At 44.1% G+C, this 20,194-nt stretch overlaps 1 protein-coding gene across 1 annotated transcript; it reads right to left on the bottom strand.

Moving 5' to 3' along the window:
* Window positions 1–1,683: 1,683 nt before the first annotated feature.
* On the bottom strand, window positions 1,684–18,733 carry LOC147442883 (uncharacterized). The gene is made up of 5 exons (XM_086528884.1): window positions 16,602–18,733; window positions 16,081–16,493; window positions 3,316–3,633; window positions 3,110–3,217; window positions 1,684–2,831 (listed from the first exon to the last, which is right to left on the bottom strand). Exons 1-5 carry the CDS (start codon window positions 18,471–18,473, stop codon window positions 2,549–2,551), a joined length of 2,994 nt encoding a protein of 997 aa, XP_086385010.1. The 5' UTR covers window positions 18,474–18,733; the 3' UTR covers window positions 1,684–2,548.
* Between the last annotated feature and the right edge of the window lie 1,461 nt (window positions 18,734–20,194).

Below are 20,194 nucleotides of genomic sequence, written 5' to 3' on the forward strand. Positions count from 1 at the left end.
GCATGCTTCTTTAAGACGAGGTAAGATCTTGTTTGTTTTGGTGACTTTTATTGATAATTCTTCTGTTCAAACTATTGTAGGGGTCACTCATAATAACCTTCTACTCGATAGCAAGTGAGGCTACTATATTTCCTTGTCTTCATTTCATATAGCTGCATCGACACAAGCAATCATTATCATTGGCTATATACACAAAGGTGCATGCATTATAGATGATTATTTTCTTATGTAGAAGACAAGCATGGCCTCGCTATCAAGCAACTAGTTCATGTGATAACATGACTCTTCTATGAGAGCCTCAAGGTAGGCAATCTCTTGTTTCAAAAACCAAAGAATACCTAGTATGCCAAATGGTCTTAGGTAGTAAGTTCGTTTATATGGACTAGAAACCCACCATTGAAAGCCTTTCGAGATGCAACTCTCCTGCCACCATGTGAGATTCCTATATATATTCCTTCTAGATCCATTTCATTAGGATTAAGGAAGAAGATTGGGTGAAAGCATGCCTTATGTATCAAGCTGTTTTGCCAACTCTTATGCAACCGGACGAAAGGATACATTTCAAAACAACGAATTGATGAACCAAGATATGACATGCTATGGTTGAGTAGCAAATGTCTCATGGTGCCATGTACCAAGAAATTCCTTGTCAATGAAGCACAGCAACAACTAATAATCCTCCAACTATAAGCCTTTATGAACTTCCCTTGTGTGATGAACATGAATCAATAAATTCCACTCGATAACTCATCACAACTTGAATTGTGTAAAGACGCTAGTTTTTTAACAACCAGCCATTGTATGGAAATCATCAGTGAGACTCAAGCTCCAACATTTACAATCCTGGTCAATACCCTACATACAAGTGACTCAAGCTCCAACGTTTACAAGACTTGTCAGTAACCTACATAAGAATGACTCATGTTCCATCATTTACAACACTAGTCAATACAAATGACAAATTCCCGCAGTCACATCCAAAGACGACACTAGATAGCCAAAAGGGAATTAAAAAATTTGCCCAAGAATTGTGGTTTTGGCTTTCTAAACACAAGCCTTGATGAAGAAAGGAGATTTGTGTACATTAGAGTATTATACTATATCTTGTACTTACTAGACCTGTGATTGCAGACGAGGCATTAATATCTTCTTTGATTTTTAATTCAAAAATGGGTCCCTTGGTGTAAGAGCCTCTTATGTCTTCCTTTTTACTTCTTTGCTATAGAGTGTTAATGTGATCCTTCACCTTGTTTTGAGCTGTTCACTTTCTCTTGACCTTTACTCCAGGAGTGGTGAAATGGCAGCTTGCCAATCAAGGAATGGCGTTGGAGATCAATCCCCCACAACTGTTACAAAGAGATACCCATATCAATAGGCATGAAAGAATTTTTGCATCTTTTGCAACCCGATTTCATTTGTACTGCATTCCCATGAACTGAAGCTTCTTGCTTCGCTGAGATGGTAGCAAAATCAACAGAAGGCAATCGGCACAAATAAAGCTTAGGGTCTCAGCTTAGTAAAGAGAATGGGGTGCATGAAACTAATTGATTGTCTTCCCTGCTCATACAAACACACTGACAAATTTAGAAGTAGCATAGCAACATGCAGCAAGGATAAATACTTACAAGTACTGTTAACACGCATTCAAGGCAACTTTGACTGCAAGGAAAAAGCAAACAGCTATGACATCAAATCACTCTCTGCTTTAACTCCAGACCAATCAGACCGTCCAATAATTTTCTGAGTAGAGTTTTGATCCTTGTTCACTTTCCTCGCAATGCCTACACATTGTCAATCTCCAGCTTTACATAAAGCCATTTTGTCCACCCATTAATGAATCCATCCTTTACATAGCTGAAGCTGCATAAATCAGAAAACTTGGGGCAAGCCACAAAGCCTCTCTCACACGATGGGCCCCAAAGAAATAGGTCACCCAGTACTTGCTGTGCATGGGAGACCAACTCTAGGACACTGGTCGGATGGGTGTTCAATGTCCGGGCGTAGTGTGAATCTGCCTAGTGTGGCCGGTCACATATAAAAGGAGGCCAATTTGAGCACACCTCTCACACCGACACACACTCTACACTCGAAAGCAGAACAAAAATGTAGTTATACTGAGGAGAAGCCTCAAGCTCTATAAAACAAACATATCAATGAAAACCCCATAGCATGTGCATCCCCATTCACTGCACTCACAAGATGCCTTATCTGCAAACCTCCATGGGAATGTATGTAGAATCCACATATTGTAGCTCCTCCGAACAAAGTGGCTAAACCGTGCAAAAATATACTGGCATTTATCCCATGGATCCTATCGACGGAATACCACACTAGGAGCAAACCTCATAATGGCCTGCATAAGCTGTCAATTAACAAGCTCTTTCTTTGGCCACGGCATTTGCTTTGTTGTCGGAAAGGGGACAGGGGAGGCAGCTGTTCGTTCTGGATACTTTGAACTATTTTCCATAGATGCTACTGTACAGTCTAAGGCAACAATTTCTTTGACAAAATTTCGCACCCTCAACCTACACTGCCTCTTTCAAAGAAGTCACAAAGCTGTCAATTGTTTGCTTCTCCTGGCCTTGCTAGTAGAGAGAGAGGTTGAGTCAATTCTATAGGGATGAGAAACTGTGGAAACAGGAAGTAGTGCATCCATCTTGAACTCCTCTGGAACAGACCATTTGTGTAACCAGGGAATAAGAAGTTGCTTAAAACTTATGATACGCCCTTGGTTCCAAGGAGCGAACTTGAAGGGCACACTTATTCCCTCCAGAGTGGTAAAAACTAGCTTTGAAACTGCAGCCTCTGCTTCTTGACTCTCCCCAGTTCTCCTGCACATGCACCAGACGCATAATTTAGCAAAAAAGGGCTATGGAAAATTAGAACAGCCAACAGAGCCGAATTGCCCACTTCAGTGGATCTTAAAAAGGACCAAAAAAGTGCACTCTCAAATTTACAATAGAGCCCCAATTGTGCACATGCCAAATTTCCAATAGAGCCCAATTGGGCTCTCTATTATACATTTTCCTAATTACAAATACAGCCCAATTTCACCCTTTAATGGACTTGAACGAACCAGAAAAGTGCACATGCCAATAGGATTACATGCCTGGTAGTTATACTGAAGAGCTTAGGCACATCTTCCGGCTTTTTTGCTACAGCTTGCAATTCTTGAAGCCATGACAAAACACTCGTCAAGGCAGCCCCCACAGACATTCTGCAGAAAATATAATGCAACGAGTCAATTTAGAAAGAAAAACAGTTTTCAGCAGAGCAAACCGCATCATGCAATGGTAAATTGACTTGCTTGCCTACCTGTGCACATCAAGCGACCACAAAGTTGAACTCTTACTCAAAGACTCTGGAAACACCCCTCGTCTTCTACCCTCTACCAAAACTCTGGTGGCACGAGATCTCTGCCCCGCCCACCATAATGCATCCAGAAGTGAGTTGAAAAACATTGTATTGTCTTCAATGCCATTGACTTTGATCGAATCAAAAGCAGGCTGGACAATCCCACTCCAGTTACTGGCTTCATCAAAGTTCCCATTAATCAAACCAGCAACAAGTACATGCAAGTAGGGCATGCCATTGCCTTGCATCTCATCCAAAAGCCTGTGAGCATCATCCCACCTGTTGCAAGAAAAGGGCTCTTCTAAGCAAAAAAATTGTTGTAAGCATGCAATCAATAGATTTTCATGCAATTAATGCTCCATCTGAAACGTTTTCGGAACTTTGACTATATTTTGAAAGTCCTAATTTAAGTAAGTAGCCATTAGTAAAGTGTGAGGCGGACGACAGAAGAGCTTGAGCTCCATACCTCCTGACTCGCTAGAAAACGATGTCTCCCTCGAAGTGCGAGGCTTCAAAATATTCGAGTCATTAGCTGCAGGATAATCTCTAATTTATGTTTTACCGCCTTTTGGGATGCTTCCATTAAAGGTGACCCTTGGGCCAGTTTGTAGTGAAGACCTACAACCACTAGGTGCAGGCCCCAAACTCGGCACCCCTTGCAGTATTACTTCATATGACGTGGCACATCATAGCACACAGCTTGCACTGAGCTCTCAAAGAAAGTTTAAAATTGCTTTGCGCTTTCTTTACTGCGAGATGGTAAAGAAGGCTATAGATAGAATGAAGACTAGGAGAGCATATGATCATGATGGCTTTGTACCTGAGCATTTAATACATGTGAAGGAACTTTTGGCTGATCTTTTTGCATCGATGCTTAATTGAGCTATGTGTGAGGGTTTCCTTGATATTTGGAGCATGTCCACGATTGTACCTATTTTCAATTTTGGAGACCTTAATTTGCTTGGAAATGACCGCATTATCAGGATTGGACACAATAGAGCAAGATTATATGCATCCCTCATCGAGCATGAGCTGAGCAAATGGGCAAAGAGAGAGGGCATCTGAGCGCCAGGCCAGGCTCGTTTCAGGAGGGGTTTCTCTACCCTAGATCACATTATCACACTACGAGCTATCATTGAGGAGGGCAGATTTCATAGGAGGAGGATTTCTTGTAGCTTTGTAGATTTTCGCAAAGCTTTTGATACAGTTCCGAGGGACAGATTGATGCATAGACTGCAAGAGCTGGGAGTGCATGTAGAGCTCATCTGGTGTATAAGACAATTACAGGACGAGTGCATACACCCCAGGGGATGTCAGAGATTATTCACTCCACCATTGGGGTGAAACAAGGTTGCCCACTATCCCTCACTCTTTTTGGCATGTATGTGGATGAGGCTTCAGACTACATAGAGAGGGAGGGTGACAGAGCAGCACAAGGGACATGGATACTCCTATTGTTGTATGCACATGATATTGTGCTTATTTCAGATTCACCTGAGGGGATGCAGTGCCACCTTGATGCTTCACACACATATGCACAAGATACCGGTATGTTTGTTTACCTTGGGAAGACCAAGGTTATGGTAATCAGTGCTACAATGCAATGGTCAAGCGATCAACACCCAGTTTCACTTTGGACAAGACCAGGAGTATACAAATATGTGCACTTACCTTGGGGTGGTTTTTAGTGGCACGGATTTCTTCATGAGGAAAGCGGTAGTGAAACTGGCCCGTAGGGCGGTTTTCACCCGATTCTTTACTTGAAAAACTTTACTTGAACTTTACGACACAGAGAAACTTCGCAAATGAACATGTAACTGGAATTAACATTTCAAACAAACCATGGCTTGGCAGCTAAGTGCTACCAAGCAGACAGTGACACCCCGTACGCCCCAAAGACTGGCCCCCCTTTTAGTATTTGTTTATTCTTATAAAACTTGAGATAAAACCTGCAAATTCCTACGAGCAGTCCCGCTTTTACTGGGTTGAAAATGGCCTAACTCTAGCCCGACTTCGGCAGCATAACCAGCATAACCACAGTAGGAGGCTTTACAGATAAAATCGCCATGCAAATACGAGCACTTTCCCAAACCTGTCCAGAATCTGCAGCACGCTGAATTCTCTATTTTCTGCCCCAAAATGCACTAGATCACCTGTACAGTTATCCCATCGCTTCCCCGAAGCTCCTGGGGTATTAGGGATCAATTAGGACCAAACCAATTAACCTGCAAAAATACACAGCAGGCTGTATTTTACTGTTTCGGGCTCCGTTTCGCGTGCTGGTCGCATCCGTAGCAAGCCCTCATACTCCGCCCCTGTATCGGACGAGATTTCTCGCATGAGATCTCTCCGAATTCACCTATACCTACAGGGATTGGCAATTAGATACTCTAGTACCTGGACAAGAGGCTCTTGCCTTGGCATATGTGCATGAACCCACACAACTGTACATACAGATGGAAAGCCCTTGAGCTAGGCATTCAGATTCTGTATTCAAAGGGGGAGAGATGCGCGAGAGAGGAATCATCGCGCTACATAAGACAAGGGAGAAGGCAAAATTTCCAATAAAGCTGTGATCACCTGCACCCACTACTCACACACACTTGTGTTCACTTGTAGAATAAAAATCAGCCTCCATTCTCAAATTGGGCACCCCCTCTTCATGCAGACTTGGAAATTTGACCTGGAGCCACCATGTGTGCACTTTGCCTCTTTCGAGTTAATTTCCTGGTACCCACCGACTTATAAAGTATAGCGGGGGCCTAAATGAGTTTGAACTGAGCCTAGACACCCCACAACCTGGCATCTATCTTCAAAAGCAACTAAAGTGAAATCCTCATACCACAGATGCAAAAGAATCAATATGTCAGTGCGGCTGACAGCCCTAGAGGCAAGCTCCTGTGATGAGAGAACTGCAATGAAAGTAGCTTTGCCCAATAGTATGATGTCCTCCACTGTGCCTTCATCCAAAGAAGCTAGACTACACTTCAATCACTCGCGGATCTTGACCAGAGTGCAGGCGCATCTTGTCAAAGTCGACGATGCGGAAGTAGAGACCAAGGGAAGAGAGAGAGAGAGAGAGAGAGAGAGAGAGAGTGTGTGTCTCCTAAACCAATCAACCTTGGCAATGAATAATTGAATGTGTATACAATGGAGGCAAGGGGTTGCTTATATAGCAAGCCTAGTAAATTGCCCTACCCAGGACTCTGACAAATAAGTAAAATAAATACCTAAAAGCCAAACTAAATAATGGGATCACATTGGGCAGTTCACTTGAGATGCCTAAACTTTAACACCCTCTCTGCAGCTCATAGTGGACATCAATAGTGAAACAAGAGAAAAACAGCAGCTTGTTGCGATGGAAACACGCTCCGTAGGCACTTCTTCGCGAGGAACTCGCGCACTAGGTCTTGGCGACATCTGGTACACTTCGGGCAGCCATGGGCATCACCTACAACGTCTTCTTTACGGCTGAAATCTGCACCAGCATCTCCTCCTTGCAAAGATTGGTCCTCCCTCTTGAGTGAGGGCATGTGATGTTTTTATAGCTCCTAGCCACCGGCACGAATAGCTACTCGCGTAGAGATCGCAGCCGGGTTTTTTTTTTTTTTTTTGAAATTTTTTTCCCGCTGTTCTGCCAGAAAAAGAGAGAGAGAAAACGTTGGTTGATCTGTTGCCTTATTTATCAGATGGCTGCCCACTTATTAAATGGGCGCCGGCGTATTTTAAAAATAGTCTGAATCTGCCCAAAAACTCAATAAAGCCTTATAAGTTTAAAACAATGCTTTCACAGCACTTCCCAGGCGTCCCTGGATGCAATCACACGCACAATTCCAATGCAAACATAGACTTCCTCGCGGGAAAGCATATGCTTTCCCAAAAAGCAATCCCGCTTTCTCAAAAAGCATCTGTTTTTCCTCAGTTTCCTCTGAACCCATCTTCATTCAAGTGCTTGCTTTTCCTTGTGCACAATTCCAACACAATTCGGAATTTCCTCTTGACTATGGATATCCCCTTTCCGATGCACCCGTCACCCACCTTGTGACGCATCAGGAATACCCATCACCTAGTCCTTTCCTACCGAACTTACAGTACAATCTCCTTCACGATGCTCTATGTCACCCATCCTATGACGCATCAGAGATGTCCGTTCCCGAATGGTCGGATACTTCTTTCCGATGCTCCCTGTCACCGATCCGATGTGACGCATCAGAAATACCCGTTCCTGGTGGCCTTACAGATATTCCCGTTCTCAGTGCTCCCGTCATTACTTTGAATGATGCACTAGGAATAGTCTGTACTCGGATGTCTCCAGTGAGAAAAACTCTCACTTAAAATTCCAATAATTCATTTAGAATTATTTTTCCTAGTGTTCCAAGCGAGAAAACCCTCACTTATAAATCCAATAATTCATTAGAATTATTTTTATGTAAGATAAAGCCAATTTAGCAACACTATATAAGCAAACCAAAGCTAGCACTTTCTGGCAGAAGAGGCAGCAAGAACTAGGTTCAACAGGCACCTTAACAGCAAGACCCCAACAAGCCTAGCGTTTTTGCATCTGCAAGAAGGTCTAGCGTTTTTGCATCTGCAACAGCCTGGCGACAACAGCAGACAGATCATCCCTAGCGTTTTTGGTTTGCAGATCAACCTCAGCGTTTTTGCAGATCTTTGCAACAAATTCAGCCCTAGAACCAACGTTTTCAGTTTTTAGCAGTCAGACATCGCAGAAGAAGTCCCGAACCTCGTAGATCTCACCTTCCCGCAGCAGATCCTCGCCGCACGGTCAGATCCCACGAAGTTTGCAGATTCAGCCCGGAAAACGCAGATTTCAGCATCTGCATTTTCAGCGCGTCGTCGTCGCATCGTTGCCATCGACACCGTCATCGACATAGAGTCAGAATTTAGCAGATACAAGGTTTGCAGATTTCAGCCCTTAGCGTTTTCAGATTTCAGCCCGTCTCGTCGTCGTCCTCATCATCGTCGACATCGTCGGCAAGTCCAAGCATTGTAGAGATTTGTGCAATCATAAGTAGACCGCTCGCGCCATAGAGAATGGGAGGGTTTTACAACGTCTCTGGTGTCGTATTCTCTTCTCTATCTCTCAGTCTCATGCACTTCCATTCACAATGTGCATTCACTTTGTTTGTGTCCATTGCACTCTCTCGTTAAAGGAACGGAAGGCTCTCTCTTCTGTAAGTAAAAGGAACCCTTGAGCACAGTTCGGAGCACTCATCTTGAGCAAAGTTCAAACATTCATTCCGCTGCACCTTACACTTGATCACCTCTGGCTTGCTCTCTGCTTGGAAAGTTGTTACGGATCATCTCTCTTGGCACGCCAGGCAGCAAGCAGATGGGAATTCATTGCGTTTGGAAAGCATTCACTGAAGTAAGTGTTCTCTCTTACTTTGGTTGATCGATCACCTCGCCAAGTTACTTCCTCTCTGGTCGAGGCATATGCTCGGTGGATGATGTGGTGGATTCATCTGGGAATTTGCTTACTTTTTCTAAGGCGACAGCACGCTTTGGGTTGGGCCTACATTACCGTCAAATTTGGAGTCTGCTTCAGCATATGCTGGATGTTTTCCTCCCCGTTCTGCCGCTGGCGAGTGGATGTCGTATGCAGGATTATAATTTATGGGACACTCCTTTTGATGCGATTTATGTCCGCCATATATATGCCTCTCTTGTGCAGGACTCTTGGCTGGCTGATCACTGTAATGCGCTCTGGTCTTTACACAAATCTGATCAATGGTGGTGAAAGGCTCTTATTGGAATCTGGAAGTCCCACTTGCTTCTTAAGGAGCGTCTCCTTCTTTGATTGTAAGGTGCAGCAGAAGTGAATGTTGAACTTTGCTCAAGATGAGTGCTCCGAAATGTGCTCAAGGGTTCCTTTTACTTACGGAAAGGAGAGAATTCCATTCCTTTAGTGAGAGAGTGCATATAATCACAAACAAAGTGGATAAACACTGTGAATGAAGGTGCTGAGACTGAGAGATAGAGAGTGAAGAATACGACACCAGAATGTTGTCAAACCCTCCTCCAAAGACCCCACTCTCTATGGCGAGAGCGGTCTATTATTGATTGCACAAATCTCTACAATGCAATGGACTTGACGACGATGTCGACGACAATGAGGACGACGACGAGACGGGCTGAAATCTGAAAACGCTAATGGCTGAAATCTGCAAATCTTGTATCTGTTGAATTCTGACTCTATGTCGGTGACGACGACGACGCGTTGAAAACGCAGATGCTGAAATCTGCGTTTAGCGGGCTGAATCTACAAACGCTTGCTGATTTGACCGTGCGGCGAGGATCTACTGCGGGAAGGTGAGATCTGTGAGGTTTGGGGCTGCTCTGCGGTGTCTATATGCTGAAAACTGAAAATGCTGAAGCTAATGATGGTTCTATTGCCGGGAATCTGCAAAGTCCTAGGTTGACTTGATGATCCAAAAACGCTAGGCTGATCTGCTGTCTTGCTGCAAAAACGCTAGGGAATCTGCTATGATCTGTTATCGCCGGGCTGATCTGCAACTGCAAAACGCTAGGGCTGATCTGCAAATGCTACAAACACTAGCTTCTTTGGTGGCTGAAAACGCTAGGTTGCCTGTCGGGGAGTCTTGCTGAGAAGTGCACTGTCGGACGCACGGTCCCTGCTACCTCTTCTGCTAGATATTGCTAGCGCTACTTTTCTTATATACTCGCTTGGTCAAATTGCCCTACCCAGTTTCCCAACAAAGTCACTTATTAATAATAAGTGAAAAATGGCTAAAAATAGAGAAAATAGATCTGTGCGCTGTAAAAATGCTCATGATGGGTTCTGATGGTAATCGGATGATCATGTTGTGTGCAACCAGAGGATATGCATCTACTCTAAGTGCCTGGACATGCACGGTCTACGAACAAACTCACAAAAGTGCCAAAACACTTCCTAAGCTAGGCTAACTCAACTGAACTGAACCCTAGTCATAAAGTGGCTTGTCCACGTACACATAGGGTTAGATGTGCACGTGACATTGGCATTGTTTGCTGTGAGTACTTCCGATTGGAACTCTCCTTGCAGCGCATCGCATCAGCTCCTCTGTTGCGTCGGTTGCTCCACTGCTGATGAGACTGTCAAACATCTGCTTTGGGATTGTCACTACACCAAGGCTTTCCTTCGTCGCGTTTCTGCTTGTATGACCTTCAATTTCCCTCAACAGTTTTCCACAAACAATTCTCGCTTTTTGGCGTCCTTCTGACTTCCCTTCAACGATCTGCCATCTTTTTCACATGGGTCGGATTTTGGTTGCTATGGTCTTTGTGGCGCCAACACAATTTCCGCATGTTTCACCAGTATGAGTGTTATGTGCAGCGGAATGAATGTTTGCGCTTTGCTCAAGATGAGTGCTCCGAACTGTGCTCAAGGTTCCTTTTGTTCTTAAGGAAGGTAGAGCCTTCCGTTCTTAATGAGAAAATGCTATGATCACAAACAAAGTGAATGGACACTGTGCGTGCAAGTGTATGAGATTGAGAGATAGAAAGAAGAGAGATACGGTTGTAAAACCCTCCTCCGAAGGCCCCACTCTCGTCGGCGAGAGTGGTCTACTTATGATTGCACAATCTGGTACAATGGTGATGCATGAGACTGATGCAAGTCTAAGCTATGTTGACGATGACGACGGTGATGACGACGACAACCCAAGGGCTGAAATCTGCAATCTTTCTACTGCTGTCCAAAAACGCTATGGGCTGAAATCTGCGACTATTCCAAAAGCGCTGATTCGGGGGCTCTTTTCTGTGGGTCTTTGACGCTGAAAATCTACAGGCTTAGGGCTGAAAACTGATGATCTTCAAGGCTGAAAACTGAGGTCTTTACCGGGGCTGAATCTGCTACTGTTTCATGGCTGAAAAACGTTGAAGCAATGCCTCCAAAAACGCTGATGCAATGCCTCCAAAACGCTAGCAAAGCTGGTCCTTGCAAAAACGTTGGGTGGCTAGGTACTGTGGCGATGCAAATCTGATGCAGAAGCGCTAGTGACACGGTACTGTTGACGTTAGTGCTAGATGAAGAAAACGCTAGGTATGCTGCTTAGAGAAAACGCCAAGGCTTGGATCTTATTGCTTGGAGGAAACGCCAAGGCTTGGGATCTTGCTTGGAGGAAATCCACCAAGGGTCTGTTGAGAAGTTGCCTGTTGAGCTTGGCTCCTGTTGCCTCTTCTGCCATTTAGTGCTAACTTTGGTTTGCTTATATATTTTCTTAGCAAAATTGCCCTACCTACCTTTGTTGGAAAGTCACTTAAATTAATAAGTGAAAAATGCCAAAAATAGGTAAAATAGGCTAAATGCGCTGGAAAATTCCCCTGATGGAATCTGATGGATTCTGATGGCAATATTGATGATCATGTTGTATGCAACCAGAGGATATGCATCTACACTAAGTGACTGGGCATGCACGGTCTACGAATAGACTCACAAAAGTGTCAGATCACTTTTAATCTAGATTGACTGGACTGACTGAACCCTGTTATGCTGTAGCTTGTCCACGGACACATATGGTTGGATGTGTCACGTGACATCCCCTCCTTTTCAAAGTGAGGTACTGGTACCGAACTGTATGGCGTCGAGGGAGATCGCCAATAGCATCCGGAATCCTGGAAGGGACTCTTCGCCGGCCCACGCTGATGTGTGGGTCGTGCGGTACTTGAACTTCATAAAAGTCTGCAACGCTTGCTTCTTTGGGCCGCGCCGAAAGCGACACAAAGTCTTATGTGGCTCCTTCAATGCTTCAACTTCGTCGAGAGTCATGCTTCTTTCTTCTTCAAGAATCTCCTTGGCTGAAAATTCATGAAACCACTTCCAACACAAAAACATGAACATACCTATTCCATGTAAAGTGAGTGGAAATAATCTTGTCTTCTCTAAAGACTGTGCATGCAATGTAAATGAACCACTAGACGAAATGCCAAACCGTTCACCACATACACGCAAACAATGAGATCGAATCTTTCTCTTATGATCAGCAATCAACTGTGGCAATTCACAACGGAAATGCCCATGCTTGGTGCTCATACTGTCATGTGCTCGTTCTACAAATGTGTCATGCCAAGGAAGAGACATGGAATGTGACTTCCTTACATACATACTTTTCAGCTTTTCAGAGAAATCCGCATACATTCGTGCTCATCCATGAGAGAAACGTGCTCAACATACAATATGTCATGCCTAGGAAAAGGGATCACATAAAGATGTTGACTAAAATACAGGAAACGATCACAAATGAAACACTCGAACAATGCGTGCGTATCAATCATGCTAACACATACTACTTCCTGTAAGGGTTCTTTGGACCTAAGCTCGAGAGCCAAGATCGGTTCTTCCTGAATGACCGAATTGTCCTGTGGGGGTTCTTTGGACCTCGACTCGAAAGCCAAGATTGGTTCTTCGTGATTGATCGAATCTACAACGAGGTTAGCTTCGCTAGAAAAAGCATCCACTAACACATCATCCTTGTGAACAATCACATCATCTTCATGCAACTCATCATGCTTGTGAGAAATCACATCTTGATCATGCAAATCATCATGCTTGTCATTGGCATCCAAATCATCATGCTCATCATTTTCAAGCAAATCATCAACATGCAAATCATGTGTGTCTTGCTTTGGAGAAGAAGAGACTGAGAGAGTCTCCTTCTCCTGATTCTGTGCAAACTGCACCTGCACAATCGAAAAGAGTCGCAAGAACTCTTTCATGCGTTGGTCGCTGTGTTCTTGTCTTGCTTTGCTCTCGCGAAGTATGGTTGCCACTCTTTCTATGTATTGACGCTCTATGGCTGCCATCTTTTCTTCGTGTTCACGCTCTATTTCTGCTTTTCGGTTAACTTCTTGTCCATAAACACCTGCGGCAACTCCTTCATAGGAGTTAGTGCAATCCTTGTCGTAGATGGGAAAGGGGGAGGGTCGGAAAAACCTCCTGGTGGGGAAAATTCTTCTTCGCCTCTCTCATGCTCATCACCTCCAAGCGAAGTATCCATTCCGCTTCGAGTGATGACCATTCTACAATCGTGGGTTCTTGTGGGTTCCTGTGGTCTTGGGTTCTTAAGTTCACGAGGAACTTGGGTTCTTGGTTCTTGGGGTTCTTGAGTTCTTGAGAGTCTTGAGGTTCTTGAGGTTTTCTTTCGCTTGCAAACTGTGTTGGAGAAGGATCTTCTCTTCACCCGAGTTATACTCCTTTCCACGGGCGCACCCCTTAGCGGCCTTGCGCTCACACCAAGGTTGCTTTTCCCACCTCACATCGATTGGCTGGCCGCTAAGTGCACGGTCCGCTCTCAATGAGTGAAAAGAGACACAAGGGGAGGCTAGACAAGCCCTTCTTTCTTGGGATTCCTGTCACTCTTCAAAAACACGAATAGGAATCGACACGCCTAAGCGAACTTGGGTTCGTGCGACCTCAAGAAGCAAAAAAAAAATTCTTGTGATTCTTGTGGTTCTTTCCTTGAGTGATACAGAACACTGCCAAAGCTCTGATACCAATGTTATGTGCAGCGGAATGAATGTTTGCGCTTTGCTCAAGATGAGTGCTCCGAACTGTGCTCAAGGTTCCTTTTGTTCTTAAGGAAGGTAGAGCCTTCCGTTCTTAATGAGAAAATGCTATGATCACAAACAAAGTGAATGAACACTGTGCGTGCAAGTGTATGAGACTGAGAGATAGAGAGAAGAGAGATACGACACCAAAGACGTTGTAAAACCCTCCTCCGAAGGCCCCACTCTCATCGGTGAGAGTGGTCTACTTATGATTGCACAATCTGGTACAATGGTGATGCATGAGACTGATGCAAGTCTAGGTATGTCCACGATGACGACGGTGATGACGACGACAACCTAAGGGCTGAAATCTGCAATCTTTCTACTGCTGTCCAAAAACGCTATGGGTTGAAATCTGCGACTATTCCAAAAACGCTGATTTGGGGGCTCTTTTATGTGGGCCTTTGACGCTGAAAATCTGCAGGTTTAGGGCTGAAAACTGATGATCTTCAAGGCTAAAAACTGAGGTCTTTACCGGGGCTGAATCTGCTACTGTTTCATGGCTGAAAAACGTTGATGCAATGCCTCCAAAACGCTAGCAAAGCTGGTCCTTGCAAAAACGTTGGGTGGCTGGGTACTGTGGTGATGCAAATCTGATGCAGAAACGCTAGTGACTTGGTCCTGCTGGCGCTAGTGCTAGATGAAGAAAACGCTAGGTATGCTGCTTAGAGAAAACGCCAAGGCTTGGATCTTATTGCTTGGAGGAAACGCCAAGGCTTGGGATCTTGCTTGGATAAAATCCACCAAGGGTCTGTTGAGAAGTTGCCTGCTGAACTTGGCTCCTGTTGCCTCTTTTGCCATTTAGTGCTAACTTTGGTTTGCTTATATATTTTCTTAGCAAAATTGCCCTACCTACTTTTGTTGGAAAGTCACTTAAATTAATAAGTGAAAAATGCCAAAAATAGGTAAAATAGGTTAAATGCACTGGAAAATTCCCCTGATGGAATCTGATCGGAATACTGATGATCATGCATCTACACTAAGTGACTGGGCATGCACGGTCTACGAATAGACTCACAAAAGTGCCAGATCACTTCTAATCTAGACTGACTGGACTGACTGAACCCTGTTATGATGTAGCTTGTCCACGGACACATAGGGTTGGATGTGTCACGTGACAATGAGGCGGATCCTTTTCCCTCGTTCAGGATTTCGCTAAGGCAATCGTTACATTTTGCCTTTGATATTGGAGACATAACCCTCGAAATCTTGCAACTCTTCTATGTTTGCTTTTAGCGCTTCCTCGTCACAGAACACTTCTGTGTTCCTCCCTTTGTATCTGATCCTTTTGGTGGGTTTTCCTCACTTTGAGGTTTCCCCCTGGTAAATTATTCAAAACAGATTTACACAAAAAAAGTTTGTGTGCGCGCGCGCACAAAGGAAATATGTAATAGTTGGAACATGAAAATATGAGTCAGTGTGTGTATGCGTGCGCGTGTCTATCTGTTACTTTACAACAAAAAAAATGTGTATGTTACAAAAAAAAGTGTGCTCTCGAGGGCACGTGCACGCGTGCGTGCGTGACAATGTGTGTGTGCGTGTGTGTGTGTGTGTGTGTGTGTGTGTGTGAGAGAGAGAGAGAGAGAGAGAGAGAGAGAGAGAGAGAGAGAATGAAATCGGGCTGCTAGGCTTAGTGAGGAGAAGAAGAAGAGTATTTTAACGTCGTAGGAAACTATCCCAAGAGACCTCAAAGATCTATCCGACGAGAGTTAAACTCAAGACCTGTTATTCAAGAGGGAAATGGCATAACCAATCTACCACACTTGGGTGATAGAAAGGTTATACCGTTTTTCTCTTTTTATTAACACACACACACACCCGAGGAGAAGAGAGTTTTAACGTCGTAGGAGACTATCCCGAGACCTCAAAGATTTATCCGATGAGAGTTGAACTCAAGACCTGTTATTCAAGAGAGAAATAGGGTCAGGCCGCAGCAAGCGGCGCAGAGGGTGGAGGTGGGGAGACTCAGGGGCAGCGACCTGTGGGGCAGCAGCGCAGACTTGGGCTGGGCAGAAGCGGGGGCAGCGCGCATTGGCGGGCAGGCTTAGGGTTATGGCAGAGAAACGAGCTAGGGTCTAATTTTTGCCTGCTCTCTCTCTCTCTCTCTCTCTCTCTCTCTCTCTCTCTCTCATATACGAGTAACTTAGTAGAAAATACCTGCTGCGCCTCGCCGATATTGACAACATCAAAATGTAAGATGTCACTTGCGGCACTGAACAAAGTTCTTTGATCTCCAAGAATTGTGCTTTGGCTTCATCAAAAAGGCCGGCTGTACAATAAACATTCAGCAGTGTCTCGTGCACCTCAAGATTTACCACGTGCCCTGCTGCTTGTAAGTCAAGAAGGGCACCTTTTGCTGCAGATATATAGCCAGCTTTACCAAAGGCTTCAATACAAGATTTAAATGTATCGACCGTCAATGAGAACCCTGCTTCCTTCATGATTTCAATTGTAGCCAAAACATCTTTGCATAGACCCCCTTTGGCATATACAGCAATAAGAGTGTTAAAAGTTGATTCACTGATCTGACAGCCTAACTCTGTCCTGCTTCTGAAAATAACGTCTGCTTCCTGCATACGATGCAAAATGACTTCAATTTAAGCACTAGTTTTACAAATCAAAATCATATAGAGACAACTCCTTTATTCCATCACATAATCAGCAATTTTTTTTCAGACCTGATATAAGGCTGCATTTCCATAAGCAAGAATAAGACCATTGAAAATATACGAGTCGGGTTTCATGCCCCGACTCGACATATGTTTGTAAACTCTCCCAGCTTCATGATGTAGGCCAGCCATGCCGCACGCATGAAGAAGGCCAGTATATGTTTCTATGTTGGGATCAACTGTCCCATCTAACATTGCATCAAAGAGGCTAACAACCTCCTTGAAGTAGCCCCCTTTGCCAAAGGTCTGTATAAGAGTATTGTAAGTGACAATATCAGGGGCTGTCCCACTAGCCTTCATCTCAGTAAAAAGTTCTCTGACTTCGTCAAAGCGGCCGTGCACTCCATAGCACTCCAATAAGGTACTGTAAGTGTGTACGTTTGGACTGCAAGCTGCTTGTAGCATCTGTTTAAATACTCCTGCTGCTTTTGCAACATCTCCTCCTTTTGCAAAGGCCTCCAAGAGTACATTGTATGCAACAGTATCCGGCACATTTCCACTCACTTCCATCTCCCTAAGTAGCTCAGATACTGCATCTAGGCGCTGCATGTTGCCAAATGTCTCTACTAATAGTGAATAAGTCGCCTGATCAGGAACAACACCTGCCTCATTCATTGTGCGAAAGACCATTTTAGCCTCTTCATCAAGCGCTCTGATGCTGCATGCACCCAAAAGTGTGTTATACGTGATAATGTCAGGTTGGATGCCCTCATGCCTCATCTGTGCAAAAAGACCAAGTAAACCCTCCCAGTCCATACCCCCTTTTGCACAAGCGTTGATGACTGTATTGTAAGTGATGAGATTGGGGGTAACTTTTTCTCTTTTCATGCGTGCTAGAAGGTGAAGGGAAGCCTCATATTGTCCATTCCTACCATAAGCATTTATTAGTGCTGTAAATGAATAGGCATTCCACTCCACATTTTGACTGGGCATTTCCTCAAAGATCTCACTGCATCTGTCGAGAAGCCCTTCTCGCCCTAAGATGCCTATCAATATTGTGTATATGTGTTCATGTGGCTTGCACCATTGCTGCCGTTGCATGTACTTGAAGAGTCTCAAAGCCCTTTCCCAATCCCCACGCTGACCAAATTCTCGAAAGATAAGTGAGAAATCCTTCATAGATAGCTTGTTGCGATAACTGTCCATGCACCGTGCAATACTGGCCCGGGGCGCCAAAGCACTCAACTGATTTAAAGCGTTTTCGACATCATAAGAGTACTTGCCTGGCTCCACACGTACTGCATCAGGAATTACTAATTGTGGTTTTTTATTTGTTGCCTTGGCAACTAACCTGTAGCCACGTTGTTTAGATGCTGAGCCACACTTCTTGATTGCTTTGCTGAAGACAGCCTCGAGCTCTTGAGAGCTAATACACTGTGGGACAGCAGAAGACCCGTGGCAAGGAAGTGACATCTTTATGCCAGTCCCATCATCTGTGCCTTGGTACGACAGCGGAGGGAATTCACATGTCACAAAAGGCCTAGTTCGAAAAGAGCTGTAATGAGCAGGTCCCTTAAAGGCAATATGGTGAAAATGAGGACTGAAAGGACTCCTTTGTATTCTTTCACATGTGCCAGGAATCCAAATGGCCAAAACAGACCCATTCCTTAATTTTGCCCTATTGCAAGGCAATGGGCACAAGACGAATGAGAAGCCGGATGAAGACTCACCTCCATAGACACTGTTTGTCGTGTTTCCAATAGAGCAGAAGGAATTCCTTTGCTTTGGGAGTAAATAAGAGCAACACGATCCATGGGTGAAGCCCAAACAGTATATCTTGGTGCCAAAAACTTGCTCGGGAATGTTTTCTTTAGAAGAAAACGCCAAGCGGCCTCCTCCATCCCACGAACATACAGAAGGAACAAGGGACGCTTTGATCATCTTTGTGAGCTAAACAGAATCGTTAATTCGCATAGCTAGCAGAAGCTTCCCACAGACATAAGTGCTTGTCACACATGAGCTTAGGAAAAAGGGAAGTTCAAAGAGAGCGGTCTCTGCTCGCAATTCAGGCTTAACGCCGAGAAGAAGAATGCAGACGTCCAAAGAGAGAGCCTACCATTAATGAGATACCATTGTCTGCGTCCCTCTTGGTGGCTGAGCTTCTCTTTACTAAAGCTCGTCGAAAGAGCTCATCACTTTTGGGCATCGTCATGGATGAGGACCGTAGGTGACTAATTAAACTAGCCCTATTTGTTCAAAAAATTTACGTGGAGAGAGAGAGAGAGAGAGAGAGAGAGAGAGGAAGAAGAAGAGTATTTTAGCGTCGTGGGAAACTATCCCAAGACCTTAAAGATCTATCCGATGAGGAGAGAGAGAGAGAGAGAAGAAGAAGAAGAGAAGTTGAACAGTCGTAGGAAAAATCTGGAATGACCTCAAAGATGTATCCAGTTAGTCTTGAACTCAAGACTTGATACTCTATAGGGAACTAGGGGAACTAGGATAACCAATCGACCACACTTGGATATAGAATTCTTACCTGAGATGAGAAGTTTTAACATCATAGGAACAATCCCAATAGACCTCAAAGATTGATCCGATGAGTCTTAAACTCAAGATGTATTACTCAAGTGGGAATTGGGATAATCATTCGACCATGGTTCTTGGTGATAGAAGGTTATTCCAAACTCCTCTTCTTGCAGACGCATAGACACACCCATGAGAAGTTTCAACCTTGTAGGAAAAATCCGAAAAGAAGTTCCAACCTTGTAGGAACAATCCCAAGAGACCTCGAAGATCTATTTAACGAATCTTGAGCTCAAGACCTAATACTCAAGAGGAACCAAGATAACCAATCTACTTGGGTGATAGAAATGTTACTCTAATTCCCTCTCCTTGTGTCCCCCCCCCCCCCCCCCCAACGAGAAGGGAGTGAACATTGATAGTGGTTGCAAAGGAAAAATGACGATTCCCTACTTTTAAGGTTTGGTTTTGCAAAGGAAAAATGCCAAGATTCCCTACTACTCCAATTGTTGCAAACATTTATCTATGATTCCTACAAGAGAGAGAGAGAGAGAGAGTACCTTGAAAGTCGTGCATTATGTAGCATCGATGTAGGAGCGAGAGAAAGCAATGTTGAGAGAGAAATCGTACATGCACACCTCCTAAACAAGAGTGCTATGCATGCACGCGCGATAGGGGATGAGAGGCTAGAGGAGGAAAGAGCAACCCATTATTGGGGCTACTCCCCCCCCCCCCCTTGGCCCCTTAAAGAACCCATGTGAGCTCTACTTTCTAGTTTGAAAGAGGTTACACAGGTAGAGAGAGGTATCTAGAAATAATAACATAGCCTTATCTACATGTCTATCTAATATGAGATGTCAAACCTAATTGACAATCTAGCAATAGAGACCTACTTACCATTTTTGGATCATAAAAATAATCACAATTAATAAACATATCACATTACCATAACATACTGCCTAGTTGAGAAAGCAACCATCCTCAATTGCAAGTAGAGAGCTAGCAAGTTGCAATCAAAGTCTTCCAAAGACCATTTTAAGTATTGCATAAACGGGACATGGTAAGACTTGCAAAAAAGAATTTGTCACGAGATATTGCACGACACAAGGTCTTCCACTTGCATTGATCTACAAAAAAAAAGA

This window comes from Adiantum capillus-veneris, chromosome 14 (genome assembly GCF_014529385.1).
Source record: "Adiantum capillus-veneris isolate H3 chromosome 14, ASM1452938v2, whole genome shotgun sequence".
Lineage (NCBI taxonomy): Eukaryota > Viridiplantae > Streptophyta > Polypodiopsida > Polypodiales > Pteridaceae > Adiantum > Adiantum capillus-veneris.

Bases quoted from the DNA above. Each gene is read 5' to 3' on its own strand.
- LOC147442883 (XM_086528884.1), bottom strand. From the start codon at position 18,473: ATGATCAAAGCGTCCCTTGTTCCTTCTGTATGTTCGTGGGATGGAGGA. The intron at 3,634-16,080 runs GTATTTTCTACT...TTCTTGCAACAG, and splicing joins ATATCGGCGAGGCGCAGCAG to GTGGGATGATGCTCACAGGC. The intron at 3,218-3,315 runs GTAGGCAAGCAA...TATTTTCTGCAG, and splicing joins TGGTCGCTTGATGTGCACAG to AATGTCTGTGGGGGCTGCCT.